The sequence below is a fragment of the Schistocerca gregaria genome, chromosome 5 (assembly GCF_023897955.1).
Source record: "Schistocerca gregaria isolate iqSchGreg1 chromosome 5, iqSchGreg1.2, whole genome shotgun sequence".
Classification (NCBI taxonomy): Eukaryota; Metazoa; Arthropoda; class Insecta; order Orthoptera; family Acrididae; genus Schistocerca; species Schistocerca gregaria.
This window is the reverse complement of record NC_064924.1, coordinates 444,569,025-444,586,986: the sequence shown is the minus strand read 5'-3', so window position 1 is coordinate 444,586,986 and position 17,962 is coordinate 444,569,025. Positions and strand designations below refer to the sequence as shown.

The window sequence follows — 17,962 nt, the reverse complement described above, 5'->3', positions numbered from 1 at the left end:
AAATAAAAGATTTTGCAATTTGATCTATCTTTCACTTAGTAACCAGTATCCCTTGTGATCATTAGAATATAATTTATTATGGCTTGATAATTTCACATCTGTGTGTTTGATCTGTAAAATGCCAAATGCAACTTTAAATACATAAATCTTCTGCTGGATACATTATACCACGATACTTATCAATACTGGGAGGCTTTTTTTTTTGTCAGTGCTTTAGTTTTAGCAGTCGCTATGCGTTACGTCAAAATAAGGCAAACCTCATGGCGAAGGCAGCCTACAAAAATCATGACCTTAGTTTTCAAGACGAAAGAGAATGAAATGAGTCCACTAAAACGAAACTATGTTCATTCAGCCCTCACCAGTACAAGATTAACTCACGCTGTTCTTTATAGTGTAAAGGAATCACTGCTAAGTCAGAAGACATAAATATTTCAAAAATGTCGAAAATGTGTTGCAGTTTACCAATACACAAAGTGACTATTTAGTTTGTCTAATATACTCCATGGTCGCTTTTGAGAGGAACCATTTTTTTTTTTTTTTTTTTTTTTTTTTTTTTACCGCGCGCATGAAGCGAAAGCTGAGTGAGAAACGCCCCGAAGAGGAGTGTGTTACTAAAGTGTGAAACACAGCGATGGAGCAATGGCGGGCGTTACATTACAGTTTTTATAGCAGCTCCGCGAAAATTAAAAACGTGACCGGTCCAACACGACGGCTGTTAATTGAACCAACGGAGGGATTAGCCAATGGTCTGCATTTAATTATTGCAATAAAAGTATACGGCTGTTCGCCGTGCTGGGAGACCTGCTGGTGACGTGGATGCAACAGTAAAGTTTTCGAAACATGAAACTCGATCATTGAGACCATGTTGTTGGTCTGTAAACTGATATGACAGGTGTTTGTGCAAATAAACGGCAGCGTGTGCGTGCGGATGTGCATCTTGAGCGCTCAATAGATCGTCAGCCTGTCCTGCAAATGACTTCTGAAGAGTCATTTCGACAACGCACAGCTTTTACAGCTGAAGTCGCCCCCGGAGTATAAATCGAATGCAATTAGCGCACGCTGGCATCGCTGCACCTGGTACGTCTACGAATCAGTAGAGGTGATAACACTCCTTTTTAAGAACCAAGTCTTTGTTCTTCTTGAGCAATGGCTAAACCGGGGAAAGTGGAAAGAGGAACGGAAAGTGTATGGTACAAGTAAGTAAACATTAATAAATGTTCAAAAACATATTTATTACAATCGTATAAAATATCTGTTTTATAATATAAATCTGTATGAATGATACAAAATAGATGCCAATGGCACTCCACAAAAAGGGCTATTTCAACTTTTCATAACACGTTATAAAAAAACACAGCTCTCCTTTTTTAATTAATACGAAAGTTCCTTTCGCCCTTCATGACTAGCTTTATAATGGCATGCTCCGCCGCGAATAATGCGGCGGGCATAACCTTGTCAATAATAACATTACTTTTAAATACAAAAGACAGATTAAAACACCAAGAACGAGAAATGGCGTCAGAAAGGTATAATACAAAAGGGCTATATACATAGGGACGTGCAAGTTGGCAGTTTTGTGCTAGAGAAGGAAGAGTACGAAGAAAAGATCACCAAAAATATATATATATATGTATAAAAATTATAATTCCTTACAAAATAATGACTTACAACAATTGCAATGGCATCATCGTACGTGGAAAATAAAAGAACGCCGGACAGAATGGTTGCGGTAATTAAAAGTAATAGATTTAGCGGAAAGAAATGGCAGGCGTCAGCAGTTAGGCCGCTTAATCGTTTGTACTCTGTCTCGGTCGAAAAAAAAAGCACCAATCCGTTTGTCAAAATAAGAAATAGAGAATTACAAAAGATCAGTCTTTTTGGAATAAGTTTACTACCTTTATTTTTTTAATATTTTATCGTTAGTAAACAAAGGGAGGATACTGCGCGAAAGCCAGCACGGGTGCGCACACGACAGGAAGAACGATTATTAGTGGCGCGTGGGTGGGGCGTGCTCTAGTCCGCAGCGGGCGTTTCGCTCTGCTGAGACAATGCGTCATCAGCAGCAACGTCTGGGAGTAACCCACGCGTCGCGCCTGGCTGGCTGGCAGTCTATCGGTGGGGCAGTAGGAATAGGCGAGGCAACAGGGCGTGCGGTACCAGTAGTGGTGACGAAGAGGGAAGAGAGCACGTGCAGTGGGAGATCCCTCAGTCACGCGTTCGACGCCACACACAAGCCACGTGCAAACGACAGAGAAAGAGGAATAAAAAAATAAATATATCGTGGAATGTCGACTGTGGAAGAGATACAATAAGCTACTGTTTTTCTCCCGAAGACAAAGAGCTCGGTGGGCGGTGGGAAACTGTAGTTTATAAAAAAAAAAAAATAGTCGATTATAAAATAGATCACCAAATCTCGGTGAAGGCAGTATATGTATAAAACTTCAGAGTTTCCTCTCTGATATGTATACTCTTAAAGGCACTTCGTACGCGATATAAGCTCCGGTGGAAGACCTTGGAGTTACAGAAATTGAGATTCCTGGAAACGATAAAATGTGCGCCGCAACGCCAGATATGTATAACAAATGTAGGCCAGGCAAGGCAAGGCACCAGTTACGTAAATCGACACACTCCCCACGGAGTTTTCGTTAAAGGTCATCTTAATAATACGATCGTTTAGAACGAGTTATGCGCCTGGGCGGTCGGTTTTCTGCGGACTACCGCCGAGGCATCCGGACACGTTCTAAGCGCAAACAGCCAGTTTTTCACATGTTTACACAGTTTAAACGACAAGAAATGGGCATACATGGAGTGACAGGTGCATTTATCACGCCACATTAACAATCTTTATGAGGCAGAACGCCGGCGCTGCGGCTCAAAACACGAACACAGTCCGTAATTCAACCGCTCTGCTCCCTGGAGCTCGTAAAGTAGATCAGCATCGTCCACTTGCTTCGTGTGCGCCAAGTCCTTCAGAATTTAATATAGAGAGAATGTTGCGGTGTAGGTACATGGAGTCAGTGAAACTTTGGCTCTGTCTGGGGCTCCAGCATCAAATTTTCCTCTGGCTGAAGCAGGTGTCCAGGATTGGTCAACAAATGGGAAATGGGATCAATAAATGGGAAATGGGCTACAGCTGCACGAAATGCAGTGGAGTGATAGGCGCATCAGACAACCGTAATGGAAATCGGTGGTTACACATTATATCTTAATGTTTATCAGATAGACGACTGATAGTCGATCTTCGCAGAGTTTCAGGACTTGGCGACGAAGTTTTTAAGAGACGGCAGATGCAAGATTTGTTGGTATCCGTGTAACTGGTGGAGCTTTGCTCTGTGATGATGGTTCTGGTGGCAGGAGATGGTGTACCAGTTCTCCCTCCCGTAACTGGTGCGGGAGCGGTCGGCCGTGGAGCGTCTGTTCACCTCGGGGCTCGCAAACCACTGGAGGCGAAGCAGCGGACAGGAAGACGCGCGTTCGCGCCCGACGAGCGCAGAGTGCGTCTGTCGGCTAGTGGTAGCCGGCGGCGACGGCAGTGGCGCTGTTGACGCGCTCGTCGAGGTGCATCGCGGGGGCGGGCGGGGGCGGCGACTGGCTCGCGGGCGACGCGGGGCAGGCGCCGCCGCCCACGCCGGGCCCGGCGCCGGGGCAGCCGCTGTCGGCGTGCTTGGACAGCAGCGACATGCGCGAGAACGTCTTGCCGCAGAGCGCGCACGAGTACTTCTTGACGTCGGAGTGCGTCTGCAGGTGCGCGCGCAGGTTGGAGCGGTCGGCGAAGGCGCGGGAACAGTGCTGGCACGAGAAGGGCTTCTCGCCGGTGTGCGTGCGGATGTGGCCCTGCAGCAGCCACGGCCGCGAGAACGCCTTGCCGCACATGTTGCACTTGCACGGCAGCGTGTGCGTGCGGATGTGCATCTTGAGCGCGCCCAGCGACACGTACACCTGCGCACAGCACAAGACACCGCGTTACGAAACACGACCATTCCAGCAAATGCCTAGCTTATTTATGCATCTTCCTAACAGTTCAGACTGTAAATATGCCCACTCTAGAGCCATACTGTGACTTTTCTCTTATGGAATATGAATAATTGGGGAAAAGACAGATTGCTAATTACTGTAAAGAAGATACCTTCCCAGGCACAATTAAGAGAAACTAACACAAAAGTTTTCGGCCACAGCCTTCGTCAGAAAGAGAGATACCACTAATTCACACAAGCTAGCACACCTCTTGCACACATTGGTTGCCAACTCCAGCAGCTTGGACTAGAACGCCATTCTTATGTGAAAGGATCTTAACAGGGCCTGCCTGTGACTTAACGTGCCGCCACTATGGTAAGGAGCAATCTGTCTTTCCCTACATTGTTGATATTCCAGCCTAGAGTTTCCATTGATTTTCTCTTCTAATCAGCTACCTTCATCTTCAAGTGAAGAAGAATTACAGGAGCTGTTGAATGGAATGAACAGCCTAATGAGTACAGGATATGGACTGAGAGTAAATCGAAGAAAAACGAAACTAATGAGAAGTAGTAGATATGACAGCAGCGGGAAGCCTAACACCAGAATAGGGGATCACGAAGTAGGCGAACTCTCCTGTCTAGGCAGCAAAATAACCATGATGCACGGAGCAAGGAGGACATAAAAAGCAGACTAGCACTGGCAAAAAGGGCATTCCTAGCCAAGAGAAGTCAACTAGTATCTTACATATGCCTTAATTTGAGGAAGAAATTTCTGAGAATATATGTTTAGAGCAGGACACTGTACGGTAGTGAAACACGCACTATGGGAAACCTTGGACAGAAGAGAAACGCCGTGCTACAGAAGAAAGTTGAAAATCAGGTGGACTGATAACGTAAGGAATGAGGAGATTTCCCGAAGAATTGGAAAGAGATATATGAAAAACACTGGCAAGAGGAAAGGACATTATAGGGCATGTGTTAAAGACATCAGGGAATAACTGCCATGGTACTATAGAGAATTGCAGAGGGTAAAAACTGTAGAGGAAGATAGAGAGAATATGTCCAGCAATTAACTGAGGATGTAGGTTGCAACTGCTGCTCTGAGATGGAAAAGCTGGCATGGGGGAAGAGTTTGTGCACGCACGAAACGAGTCATATGACTGATGACAAAAGAAAGTGCAATGTGACATAGCGTCGGCTATCAACTGCCGTTTACAATTAAGAATGAATTCGAAAATTGCGACTATGGTTCTACATCAGCTATCAAATATTTCGGAGCAAATGAACATTACTGCACCTCGACAGCAACATGGGACGCGTGTGTAGCCCAACTGGTTCCTCTGCGGCACATCTATTACATACGCAGGGTGTTCCAGCAGGAACGGTCAATATTCAGAGATATAATAGGAACGATCATTCGAAGCAAAAACGTCTAGCGAACATGGGCTCTGCACTGAGAACTTGTTCAACGGAAGAGACGTGTTTCAAAGTAGCGAAGATGAAGAAGTGGTCATAGCTGTTAAGTTATACACTTTGGAGCTCCTGTTTACTGGACTTTTTTTGTCGTTTGGGTCCATACTGCCGCCTCTCAAAATATGGAGAGCAAACGGTTTGCAGTAGGACAGACCTGTTCAACAGTATCGAAGTGCTCATAGCTCTTCAGGTATGCATTTCATTACTGGATTTTTTCTGCTTCGAATAATAGTTTGTGACACATCCTTGAATACTGACCATAGTCAGGTCACAGCTACCCTGCCTCAAGGCGCAAGTAAGTAGGCCGTTTCTTCTTGACAAAACAACACCAGGAATACGAAGATATTATCTAACAACGTAGATACCGAGGAGGTTCCGGTCATCAGTGGCTCACGATATTAATGAATGCAGATAGACATTAAAGCAGTACAAACATTTTGTTCAGGCGACAGTTAATATAATGTAAATAATAAGAAAATGCATGACGGAATTGTCTTGTAACGCTTGAGTATTACTACCATTTTCAGTCACTGGCCATCCTCACAGTAGAAAAATTACAATCATATGTCATAAACGAAGACTTGATCATAGTCAAAACGTATAAAATAGTGATCATCAGTTCCTACTACTACAACAGCACAGCTCCATCAATAACAAGCAAGGGTGCACTGCATGCCGATTATCAAGTCAAGGTGCTTTAGCAGTAGAAAGTTATGCTATTATTTTAGAAAATTTGTCTATGTTCGACTTATTCTTCGTGTATAAAGACAAGTATCACGTGTGATCCAGGACACAAAGAAGGTCAGCATTGGTCGTAATGTCATCTGTCTCCTTTGTGGCAATGCAGATCTTGAGTTCAACAGAAAGGGCAGCTATCGTCAGTACTTTATACTTAGTCATGTAAACTGGAAGTAATTATAATGACACATTCCATTTAACTCAGGCATGTATGAGTGAGATCGTAATGTGTGGTTAATTACATTCAGTATAGACGACTACGTATAACGCACTGATGAAGCTGCACTGTCGGATGAAATGTAGATCTGCAATGCAATAAAGAAGACAGATCACGTTACGACCGATACTGACCTTTCTGTCCTGGATTACATCACGGCCGTGAGGTACAATCGTTTCCATTCATCAAATATGGTAGAACATGTGTTGTGACTGTAATTTTTCTACCGTGAGGATGGCCAATGACCGTAATTAACATTACAAGACACCACTGAATCACACATTTTTGCAGGCGCCTAAAACAGTGGGTAGGCTGGGAAAGAAACTGACCTTTTCGCAGAACTTGCAGCTGAAGGACTTCTTGACGGCCTGCGCGCCGGAGGCGGCGCTGCAGTGGAACTGGCGGTGCTTGGCGAGCCCCGAGTAGGTGGAGTAGGCCTTGCCGCAGTCGGGGCACTCGTAGCGGCCGCCGCCGGCCGCCGCCTCCTTGGGGGCGCGGCTCTTCTTGCTGCCGCTGCCCGCCCCCGAGCTGCCGCCCCCGCTGGAGCTGCTGGCGCTGCTCACGCTGCCCGGCGAGCTGAGGTCCTCGGGCGACGGCGGCTGCTGGAAGCTGCTGGAGGACGAGGTGGGCGACAGGCCGGCGGGGCCCGCGTACGGCAGAAACAGCTTGGGCGGCGGCGCCACCACCGCCACCGGCGAAAACACGTGCGGCGAGGGGCCCGGGGGCGGCGCCGGTGGCGACACGGGCGCGAACGGCAGCGGCGCGTACGGCTGCGAGTGGTGGTGCTGGGCGTGGTGGTGCGAGTGGTGGTGGTGGTGGTGGTGCGCCGCGGGGTGGAAGAGCGCGTGGTCGGCGGGGTGCGGCGGGTACCAGCCCACGTAGGGCGGCGGCGCCTGCTGGTAGTGGTGCCACGGCTGCAGGTAGTCAGCGTGAGACGGCGTCGCCGCTGTGTTGAGGCTAAGCGGCTCCAGGGGGCCGCCCTTGCTCGCCAGGAAGTGGTGGCCGGCCACCGGCGTCGGCTGGTGCACGGCCGAGCTGCACGGCGGCGTCGGCGGCGGCGTCGACGCCTTGGAGGCGGCCGCGGCGGCGGCGGACGCGGCCGAGATGAGCGCCACGGCGGCGGGCGGCGTCAGCGGCTTGGGGCAGTGCACCGTGTGCGTGGGCGGCGGCTGGGGCTGCGGCTGCGGCGGACCCGTCGAAGACGCCGCCGCGGAGCTGACGCTCAGGTCCTGCGGCTTCGTGCTGAGGTTCTCGGGCTCCGAGTTGTCCTCATCTGCGAAACGGAAACAAACACATATTGTAATACGCAAACGTAGACGGCCCGAGATGGTCACTTCAAAAATGTCTAGCAGAGTCGGCTCTTGACCTCATAGTTGCAGTGGGCCGAGCGCGGCAACTTTGAGGGCCTACTGCAACCTATAACGTCGCGCAATTTTGTAAACGTCACTGTACCAACGCCTCAGTGTTGCCGGAGTTATTATTGCTTTCGCCTGCAGCCGTTTACCTTTCGTCGATGAGAGCTGGCAACAACTTAGGTCCACTCGGATGCAGTTAATCCATAATGTAGAGAGCTATATAAATTTGTATCGAGCGGTGACATCCCTTACACTTTCTAAACTCTAAAGCCGAACAATCGACATATAAGCGTTCCTGTAAACACAAAACACGTCGGTGGTATCAGGTCTTGAATAGTATCTTTTCGAAAACGAATGCCGCAACAAAATTCAGTGATACAAGCCTCGTAAAAGTTTCTTCACATCTGTACCACTTTCGCAGTTGGAGATTTCATCCTTGCAACCGATTAGAAACGAGAATTGTGACGACGAACGTATACAGAGTGTTCCAGAAATGTTGCGACAAATTTCGAGGAGCTGTAGAGGGCGACTTGAGGATAAGAATCAGTGCCTGGATCCGTCATCCAAAGGCGTTAAGTAGCTCCGAAATTACAGGCATCGACACTGCCGCTAGGCCACCGCTTCGGCAGCAAATGTGACTTTATACAATGACGCGCGGAAGGCAGTACGTGTCGCAATGCTGTTAGTTATTCAGTGACCGCGACTGATGGCCACGATCGCCAATGGAGAAGAGGAAGCTAGCTGCTGCGTGGGCAGGCCTCTACTCCTGCAAATGCAATGCTCTGTTGCCTTGGTGGACGGCGGCTCCGGACATGTGTTTCTACCTGCGGTTTATTTTTCTCCTGTTTTTCGAAAAACACTGGACATTGTACAGGGTTTCAGGAGAGAAACAAAATGGAAGTAGAAATCTACGTGTGAAGCCGGCATCCATCGAGGGAACAGAGCATCGCATTCATAGGAGACAAATCCTTTGTACGCAGCAGCAGCTAGGTCCATCTTCTCTACTGACGATCGTGTCTATCAGTCGCGACCACTGAATAACAAACGACATTGCGAGACGCTCCACCTACAGCGTACAAAGTCATGTTTGCTGCCGACAGGATGACACGGCAGGTTCCGGCGCCTGTAGCTTCAATGCTCTGTTGCGTCATTGCATGACGTTTTGCGTCATGTGTTCCTATCCTCGACTTGTTGCTCTAGGCACCCTCAACAATCCCACGAAGACTGCCGCAACATTTCTGAGGCACGCTGCATATGCTTCACATCGAGTTCAATGCAGGTGGAATATCAGCTCAGCTGGACAAGACAGATCAGCGAAAGCACAAAAAGTATAATATACGATGCGAAAAGTTTGAGAGAACGCATCATTCATGATCTTGTACTTTCTCATATTGACACTTAAAAACCTTCACGGTAGCCCCAAGGAACTAAACATCGCGCTGGAAGGTTTCTGTCGCCTAAAATGAATAACTCCTGACTGAAACTGTATTCCTTGCAAAGAACTGCTGATTCGAAGATGTGAAGCAGAAAATTAATGTGAACGGAGGACTAGCCAAGTCTTTATCGTCTGTCAGAACGGCAGAAGTAAAGATCAGCAGGACTACCTGAGGAATTTATTTAACAGACCTACAAGTGCTTGCATTCATGTCTTCGTCTGGACTTAGAAAATAGGGATTTCATTCAACTCGTCTTAAACACTCGCCCCAATACCAGGGCACTTCCATAGAAAAAGGAAAAACCTCTGCCCTGCGGCACTGTATTTGAACACAGATTGTGGTCTGATCCTCAGTTTTCGAAATCGAAGCAACATAGAAACCACGAAGCTTAAAAATTGCCATCTGTACGCCTGCCTGCCTTTCGCAATAGATTCTGCACACAGCTACGGAGCACAAGGTGGTCTTTGCTTCTAGAATTACATTTTTTGGTTGAAAAGGGAGGCACTTGGACTACGCTTTCATCTGTCATCTGTGAACTTCGCAGTATAACAATAAGGCGTCTTCAGACTCTCAAAACTGCAGTTGTTCAACTCTTGTATATGGAACGTATTAAAATTAAGTACCACTTCTCAGTCAAACACCTCCTCCCCACGGTTCGAGTGGTGACGCAACGGATCCCAAGCCCTGGGTCGGAAGCGCGAGCAGGTACAAAGGCACTTAGCGAAACGGCCGGTGAAAGCCGCCGGATTTTTTCCCCCTTTTACTCCGCCGCTGACACGCGGGACGGCCGGGCGTAATGTAGTCGTTTGCGCAAACGCAATCAGGCGGTGATCTCGGCCGACTACTCCAAATATGATTTGCCGCCGTGGCGCTCGCTCGGAAAAGAGAAAACCCCGGTTTGCCTCTTGACGCCTCGTAGACTACGTCGCAGATGGGGCGCCGGGCGCGGGCGGAAACTTTCCAGAGAACAAGTTCCCGCCGGGAGACACTACAATATGTTCAGCTTCTCGAGGCGCCGTCACTGGCTACTGCGACGCGGAAACCGTGTGGAAAGGCGTGAAAGAGTTTTGACTCCTCCGGTATTGTGAAAGAGAAACAGCTGGCGCCATTTAAAGCTTTCATCGCGTGTGTGCTGACCGGCTACAACGATGTCTGCGGAAAGGTCACACCGGATCAGCTTTCGACCAGACAATGACACTTAATCCGCGTAATCACTAGGTCGATATGACCAGGAAGACTTCTTAAATACAAACACTGAATATCAAACAAGTTAATAGACGATTCTAGTAAATTACGCTAGAACATGCTGCACAGTGCACCTCTTACAACTCAGGACCTATTGCAAACGTTTTACAAAAAATTCTAACTGCTTCATTGCAACAGTGAAGCTTCTATTTTCGTGTCGAACTATTTCTGATCCGTTATTGACCAAAAATTGAACGTCAGTTCTAAGAGGATTTGATAAACCAGTATTTCGTTAGTTGACTAGTCACACACTTTCGTGCATTACACCGCAGAAGATGGCGAATTAAAATTAAAGCTTTTTTCCTTTTTTCAAAAAAATTTCCGCCATTTGACTATCAATCGTTCATTTATTTTAAACAGTCCAGAATTCGGCTTTGTAGTCATTCTGAAACGCATTTTGAAACGTTTTAACCTTTCAACATACACTTGATAAAGCTGAAATCATGACTGTGTAAAATAAACGATAAACTGACAGCCAAATGGCGGAAATTTCAAAAAATCCCATGTGACTGTGGTCCTCAACGAAGGAAAGATCGCGAAAATTAAAGTATTTCCCACTTATTTATGAATGCTGACTACAATCATGGAATCCATTCACCAATACCCCTTTATTCTCGAACACTGGCTACTGTTGCCAACAAAGAGTTATACTTTCGGCTACGCGTTTCAGTTCAGTGATAAAATTACACATAGTTTGGAACAAAGTGCCACGCGGGCAACAGTATATCGACCCATACACGTCCCGAACTCCTTATAACTATGCCGTCGATATACTTTTTTTCTTTTTACTATAAAAGGTCATGAGAAGTTACTTTATTTAACGAACAAGAAACGAAATGTAGTGATATACACTTTACACAGCCGTCAAGACGCTTTAGAGTCAGGACAGCTGGTGTTAAACATAGGATGCTGTGCAAATGAAGGAAGCCTGATGCTTGCAGCTCGTATAACTGTGTGCTCCGACTTTAGGGAACAACTGAAAATGTCATTCTTTTGCTTCATCAATGTCCGTGAGATAATTAAGAATAGAAAGTTCCTCAACAGCTTTCTCTTAAACATTATGAGGTTTTACGCTCTGTTAAATTAGTAACCATACTTTTGCCACCACAGAAATAACAGTCCAGTGCTACAAGTCGGCGATGGTGCGAACAGTGTTTGAGGAGATAACGCTTGTGAGTCCAGAGAGATTAGCACAGGGTTCGTTTAAAAGGTTCAGCCGTTCAGGTTGGCAACAGAGCAAACATACCGTAATTGTTTGCACGACAGTACTGCTGTTATCCCTTAGCACCATCACTGATCTCACGAAGCTACCCTGAATTAATGACTGAGCGTTGTAATTCTATTCATCACCACGACAGCAGGAAAACAGTTACAGCCATAAATGTTAGCAGCAGCGCACATTGCCATAGTACTGAAACACGAAAGAAATATATGTTTCACAATGATAGAGGTTATATTTTTCTCGGAAATGTTGCGCTGCCAACATGTCCGCATGGAAGAAACGTAAACCATCAAAGTGGCAGAGGAGTGACATTATTGCAGAATTTAAAAATAAAAGTATTTCACGCGTGGCAATAACTCATCTTTGAGCTTAACCGTGCAGCACTAGGTAACATTACAAACGTACAAAGCAATAACTCCAATACTCATTCCTGTTACAGTCGTTTCGAGGTAAAAAGTGTCATAGCTGGGAAAGAAATCAGCGACGCTTATGCCGTGTCATGGCGAAATCCGAATGTACGAAAAGCGAAACAGAATGAAACTTCGATAAATAAAAAAATGTGAGTCAAGAATACTAAAGATCAATTCTGTGAAAGATGGAAAAAACTGAAAGGCAACAACACACTTCTACAGGCGATGCATTAATTGGCTAAAAAGACAACGCTGGAAATGCTCAGTCCAGACAGCATATCGCACACAGTTAAGAATAGCGAAACAGCATCTTTCATTTATGTCACTGAAAAATACGTGTAAAGTGCTTGAACGAAAAATGTGATGGAATTCACTGCCAACAAGACTTCCCTGAAATGTAAAGAAATCTTATAAGCTATATAGAATTAACCCCTGACGTCAAGTTTCCCGAAGTAATGCATTTGTGAGTTAACGTTTCTGTTCTTGCCGGGGTGCAATATGTACTTCAGAATCTAGTACGATGGATGAAGACGACTTGAAATTTTTTTCCCCGCGTCGCGGAAACTACAGTGCACGTAAGTGAAGGAGGATATGACGCGATCTGTAAATACTATGTAACAAGGATCACAGTGACTAAAACTGCGTTAGATGGTCTCAACACTAAATATAATGAAACGACGTAACGAAATAAATGAGCAGCGAAATAGTGTAGGAAATTAAGAAATACGCGAAAAGGCAAAGGAATTGCTGCGAGTTAATGCTAAACAGTTCCGATTTTTGTTATAGATTAGCTCACTCAAGGGATTAAATATTTTTAAAGGTATCTTGCCCTTTACCGCTGCACTACTCCCAGTGAGTGGGCCGTATTTCATAAGGTCCTCATGAGATAACTGAGGGCAGTCGTCGGTTATCTCGACGAATCTCAACTCTCCAGAGAGATGGAGCCTCTGCCGTAATTGTTGGCTGATAGAGAAAGGAATGGGAGCCATCGAGTCGGGACTTATCCCTGGACGCAAGGGGGCGGTGTGCGACTCGTACAGAGCCGACGGGCGGAGAAGTGTTGCTACAGCCGTAATGACGGCCGGCGACCGGGGTCAGGCGCCGGCGACGTGTGCGGTCTCTGGGGGCGTCGATCGCGTCCCGGGCGCGGCGTTTTCACGCATCTTAGCGCGCCGACGCCGACGGGCCGCGGAGAGGTCAGTTGGCCACGTGCGGCCGCCAGCCTGCCTATTACGACCACCGAAGTTAATGTCTTCTTCAGAGCCGAGCACGAAATTACACGGCGCACACGTAATCTCCGGCGCGGCCAGCAACCCGATTGATTGTCCGGAAAGCGAAATTATCTCCACGCTCGCTTCTCCTAACTGTCGTACAAACGAATACTCTAAAGGATGATGGCTTAATGCACGCCATATCCACAGCGAGCACTTTAGCTCACTGCTTAATTGAGACCCTCGCCGCCTGCCACAAATAGAGCAGAACGCCCTGCGGACTTGCATTGTACGTTCGAACACAGTAAGTGCAGTACTTATTAAAAACGCCCTCTCCCGGAGTCTGCGTATCGAAGCTGAACTGTTTCAAAGGCTTAGGTCCAATTACTGTTGCAAGCATGAGATACAATTTTACCTCGTTCGAACACATGCAGCCTTAGAAAGAATAGGAAAAAGCAACTGAGTTTTATTTCCACAGAGCGAAGTAGCGTTCCAATAAGACACACGCACTCCTTGTTACTGAATTACAGGAGTCGAATGTTAAATTGTTCGAACTATGACCTGACCAAGCAATTCCACAACTGCTGTGGTACTCCGTCAACGGACGACACTATTCCTGTCTCACTTTGCCCTGAACTTCCTGTCGACGTTACATTAGTTATGAAGGAAAAACAAAACTGTACTAGAAATTTTAAAATTGACGGCATGAATGTCGTGATTAAGGCTATAGAGTAACAAGCCAACTACTATATTCTCGATATCTCATTATCTTAGGTCAGAGAAGAACGCGCTGCAGGAACCAAAGTTTTACAGCCAACGAACAGAGCAGGAATATCATGTTATTTGCAAAAAGTACAAAGACGACAGATCACGATATCTTGACAGTTTAATATCCAAATGTCAACAGAAAAATCCTCTGTCATCTAACATCTCGCGAGTAGAGATGCCAAATGGCACTCTGAACGCAATCTGAAGCGTACAGAATTGGCAAGGCAGGCAGGATTAAAGAACGGGCTACTTTATGCTACTGACAAAAACATTCGATACGATTTTGCAGTGCTGTGTTGTTCGGAAGTACGACGCAAGGCATGCATGTCCGAAGGAATAAGTACTAGTGTGACTAAAGCCTATAAGACAGACACATGTATTCGCCGTTGCGTATATGGACACCATCAGCTGAAAACTGCTATGACGAGTTCCGGCCTGGCACACATTTTCATTGCCGTCAATCCTTTATACATATGATGGTTGCCCATATTTGCAACTGCGAATAGACTTAATGTGTAAAAGAAATGTTTTCCGCGATTTGTCACGAGAAGCACTGCGTGATCAAAAATAAGGTAGCGAGTAGGCCTACGTACGCTTTATCTTCTTAAGATATACCACAACTGATCGTCTGGGCTATGTCCTTCGTAAACTATAGCGACAGGGAAAGAAATGAATGAAATAAACATAGGGTAAATCTGGTAACGGGGAAACAGCTGTTAATACTGTCAGAAGCATATCGTAGCAACATCCAGGAATGAAAGGACATGGACAGTTACATCATAGTAACAGCTCAGCGATTCAACAATGATACATCTTTGCGGCTCCAAGGCCAAAGAACTTTGGTGTATCAGAATCGCAGAAGGCTTTGAGGAAAACATGTCCGGCAGCTCCCGACCTAGGCCAACAGTCACTTGTTGCGTTCGTCAGCACGCTACGCTAGAACACGTAACGAAGTGAGTGGCGAAAAGCAAAAAGCTACAAATCTGAAACCTATTAGACGCGGAAAGGGGCCAAGCGAAAGAGAACACTAATGCCGCAAAACATATTGACAGCAGAACACAGGTGAGGGCAAAAATTACGTGCAGCGATCGTGTGCGAACTAATCCCGAGTTGGACGCTGCGAGCGCGGATGGTCTGGCGAGGCTATTTTTACGCCGTATCCGGGAGCAGAGCAGTGATCGAGGTCACGACAACAATTCCGCCGCCGGCCGCTGCTGGCAACAGTAGCCGTCCGCGCCAGGCTGCAGGTGCCGCAGCCGCGGCGTGATTCAACGGTGAAAGTGCGCACGCGTGCGGCGTCGGCTGCTGCACATCTGTGCCCATATGCGACGCCCCTCACCGGCCGCTAATAGCGACCTCACGAGAGTCCGTACCGCCAGCGCGGCGAGAATACGTATAGAGAACTTTGGCGATTCCAGCGTAGCTGGTCCAGAGTAATGTTCCACGCGTAGCGAACGAGAACGGGAAGTGCAAGTAGATACGAATTATCAACGACAATCAAGACTGTACTTCCTAAAAAATAAACTGTGGGCTCTTGAGGGTGCTGTGGTAGAGGATCAGGAATTACTTGCGACTGTTTAGCCTTTTGATAACTGTGCCCAAGTGCCAGAAGATGATGCCGTAAAAGGCTTCGAAATCAGCTGGAAATAAGTGCAAAATTTGTAGGTGAACAACTTATCTGCTTCATAACGAAATCGTTCTCAGTCTCCAGGCGAACAAGAAGCAGACGATATCGTTTCGCGAAAAGCGAGCAATAAGAAATATTACGAGCTACGGTCAGTAATGTGAGATATAACTTTTATAATACACTGTTGTTCACGAAGTAACCTAATAGGCAAAAATCTACGGGAATTTCAAATTGTATATGTTGGAAACTTCATAACCGTCACTATGGAACACAGCACTGTGCTCTTACTTGCAGAAACAGACGCACCGATAGATCAAATAATTACAATGTTATTAGCTGTTTTGGCTCCCACAGAAATTCTACTGTCACTTAGCCCGAACAGAGAAATTATACAACGCTACTGAGCGCATTTGCTCGTAATAGGCCCACAGTTGTAGGAGGCTGTCGCAAAAACGTCATGCGACAAGCAGTCCAGAGTGGAGAACTAAAGCGAGACGACGCAGAAGCGAATATAGGCAAGACAAGAGAGATCCGATGAGAAGAGCAACAGCGCCAGCGAAGGCAACGCACCTTTTTCCTCCTTGATCATGAAGTCGTGCACGGGCCTCTTCTTCAGCGGGCAGTGGCTGTAGTTCTTCTTCTTGATGAGGAAGGACCGCGGCATCGTGGCACACGATACGGAGCGGTCCAGCCGGGTCACGTCCATAAGCACCAGGGCGCACTGCACACGTAAATCACACTCGTCTCTGTCACGTACAATGCTGCGTAACACACTCGCGCGCGCGGTCGGTGGGATACTGACAAGAACTGGTGTCTCCCTCCTCTACACGTCCTACCGACTCGCCGGTCGCTCCTCGAATGACTAAAGCTCCGCGAGGCGCTCAGTCCAAATACTCCGGCCGCTAGCTGCCAGCACGTGCAGGGTTGCGGCAGCCAACAGGCGTTCGTGACGTCACGGCCGGCCGGCCAACGACTGCCCGTCGCGCGCGCAGCGGCCAATCGCCGGCGCCGGGGGCGTGGCCCGCAGGTGGTCCTCCGGGCGGCGCGTGGGGGTACCGGAAACGGCTGGCGGCGCGCGTGTCGGCTCGGCCTGCGTGCTATATGGTGCAACGGTCGGCAGCTGGCCCGCACAGCAGCCCGGCTGGGTGGGGGTACGTGGGACCGCAAGGGGAGGGAGGGGAAGGGCCGCCCCGACAACACATCCCGTTACCTGCATTAATGGACTGTGAATTTTCGGACCGCGGACCATAATCTTGTGATCGTGACCGCTGTTAATAACTTCGTTCACCATTTTACTGCCTTTTTCAGAAGTCGGACACACTCTGCTGTTGTAGCGCTATGTTTTTTTACCTCGTAAACAGTGATTGGGTGTTAACGGGCGTTTTTACTGTCAGCTCGCCGGAAGTTCCGCTTACCTCCTGATCTACCGCGGCGACGTCTTTTTCGGAGAAGCAAACGTTACCGCACGTGTTATGTTAGCGCTATGCTGTTTTACAAGATAACTTCTTTCTAGACTTATCTTTCTGAAATACGTAGTTGCTAGTCGTCATGTAACGACACACGCTGCGTACTGACTTTAACACTTCAGGTAATTATCTTCCTGTGCAGCCAGCAAAGACCTCAGCATTCCCATGCTGTACATTATTGTTTCTCTGAGATGACCTTCCCCGTAGTGTAACAAGTAGTGTTGTTTCAAAAAGATTCTTCAGATTTCACAGACTTTGTCTTTTACACGAATGAAAATAGAAACTTGTAAGCTTTCTCACTCATACGATACGATTTTTTTTTATTTTCAGAAGGATTATCCGTTTTTACAATGGTAAATCTTTTACGTGCATGCACATAGAACCTTGGGATATTTTTAACAACTACGTACAGAATCAGAATTTTCATTTGCCTTTCACAAATGTGCAATACGTTCTCCATCGCAGTCATTTCAAACATCCACGCCACAGTCATCTTAGTACCATTCTTTTGCGTGCACGTCTGCTCAAATGGGTCTAAGCACTATGGGTCTTAACATCTGGGGTCACCAGTCCCCTACACTTAGAACTACGTAAACCTAACCTATGGACATCACACACATACATGCCCGAGGCGTGGATTCAGTGCCGTTTCTACGCAGCGTCGTAGTTCACCCGGAGCTGTTGGAAATGGAGGCATGTTGACTGTTTCAAATCCCAACCTCCCTCCTCCCCGAAAAAGGAAAAAGACATGCATATGCCACGAGATCCAGACGCAAGGCAGGTGTAATGGCTTACTCTACACAATAATCATGCCGTTCAGTGTTGTAACTGAATTGCACGT

General features: G+C 47.1%; 1 protein-coding gene across 1 annotated transcript; it reads right to left on the bottom strand.

Moving 5' to 3' along the window:
• Nucleotides 1–1,211: 1,211 nt before the first annotated feature.
• LOC126273045 (protein escargot-like) lies at nucleotides 1,212–16,543 on the bottom strand. Its single transcript, XM_049976440.1, has 3 exons — nucleotides 16,226–16,543; nucleotides 6,711–7,654; nucleotides 1,212–3,939 (listed from the first exon to the last, which is right to left on the bottom strand). Exons 1-3 carry the CDS (start codon nucleotides 16,359–16,361, stop codon nucleotides 3,508–3,510), a joined length of 1,512 nt encoding a protein of 503 aa, XP_049832397.1. The 5' UTR covers nucleotides 16,362–16,543; the 3' UTR covers nucleotides 1,212–3,507.
• Nucleotides 16,544–17,962: the final 1,419 nt, after the last annotated feature.

What these genes read in the sequence shown, in the direction of transcription:
- LOC126273045 (XM_049976440.1), bottom strand. Translation starts at nt 16,361, where the DNA reads ATGGACGTGACCCGGCTGGACCGCTCCGTATCGTGTGCCACGATGCCG. An exon ending in CATGATCAAGGAGGAAAAAG is followed by an intron (nt 7,655 to 16,225) that starts GTGCGTTGCCTT and finishes TCCGTTTCGCAG; the next exon opens with ATGAGGACAACTCGGAGCCC. An exon ending in GCTGCAAGTTCTGCGAAAAG is followed by an intron (nt 3,940 to 6,710) that starts GTCAGTTTCTTT and finishes TGCTGTGCGCAG; the next exon opens with GTGTACGTGTCGCTGGGCGC.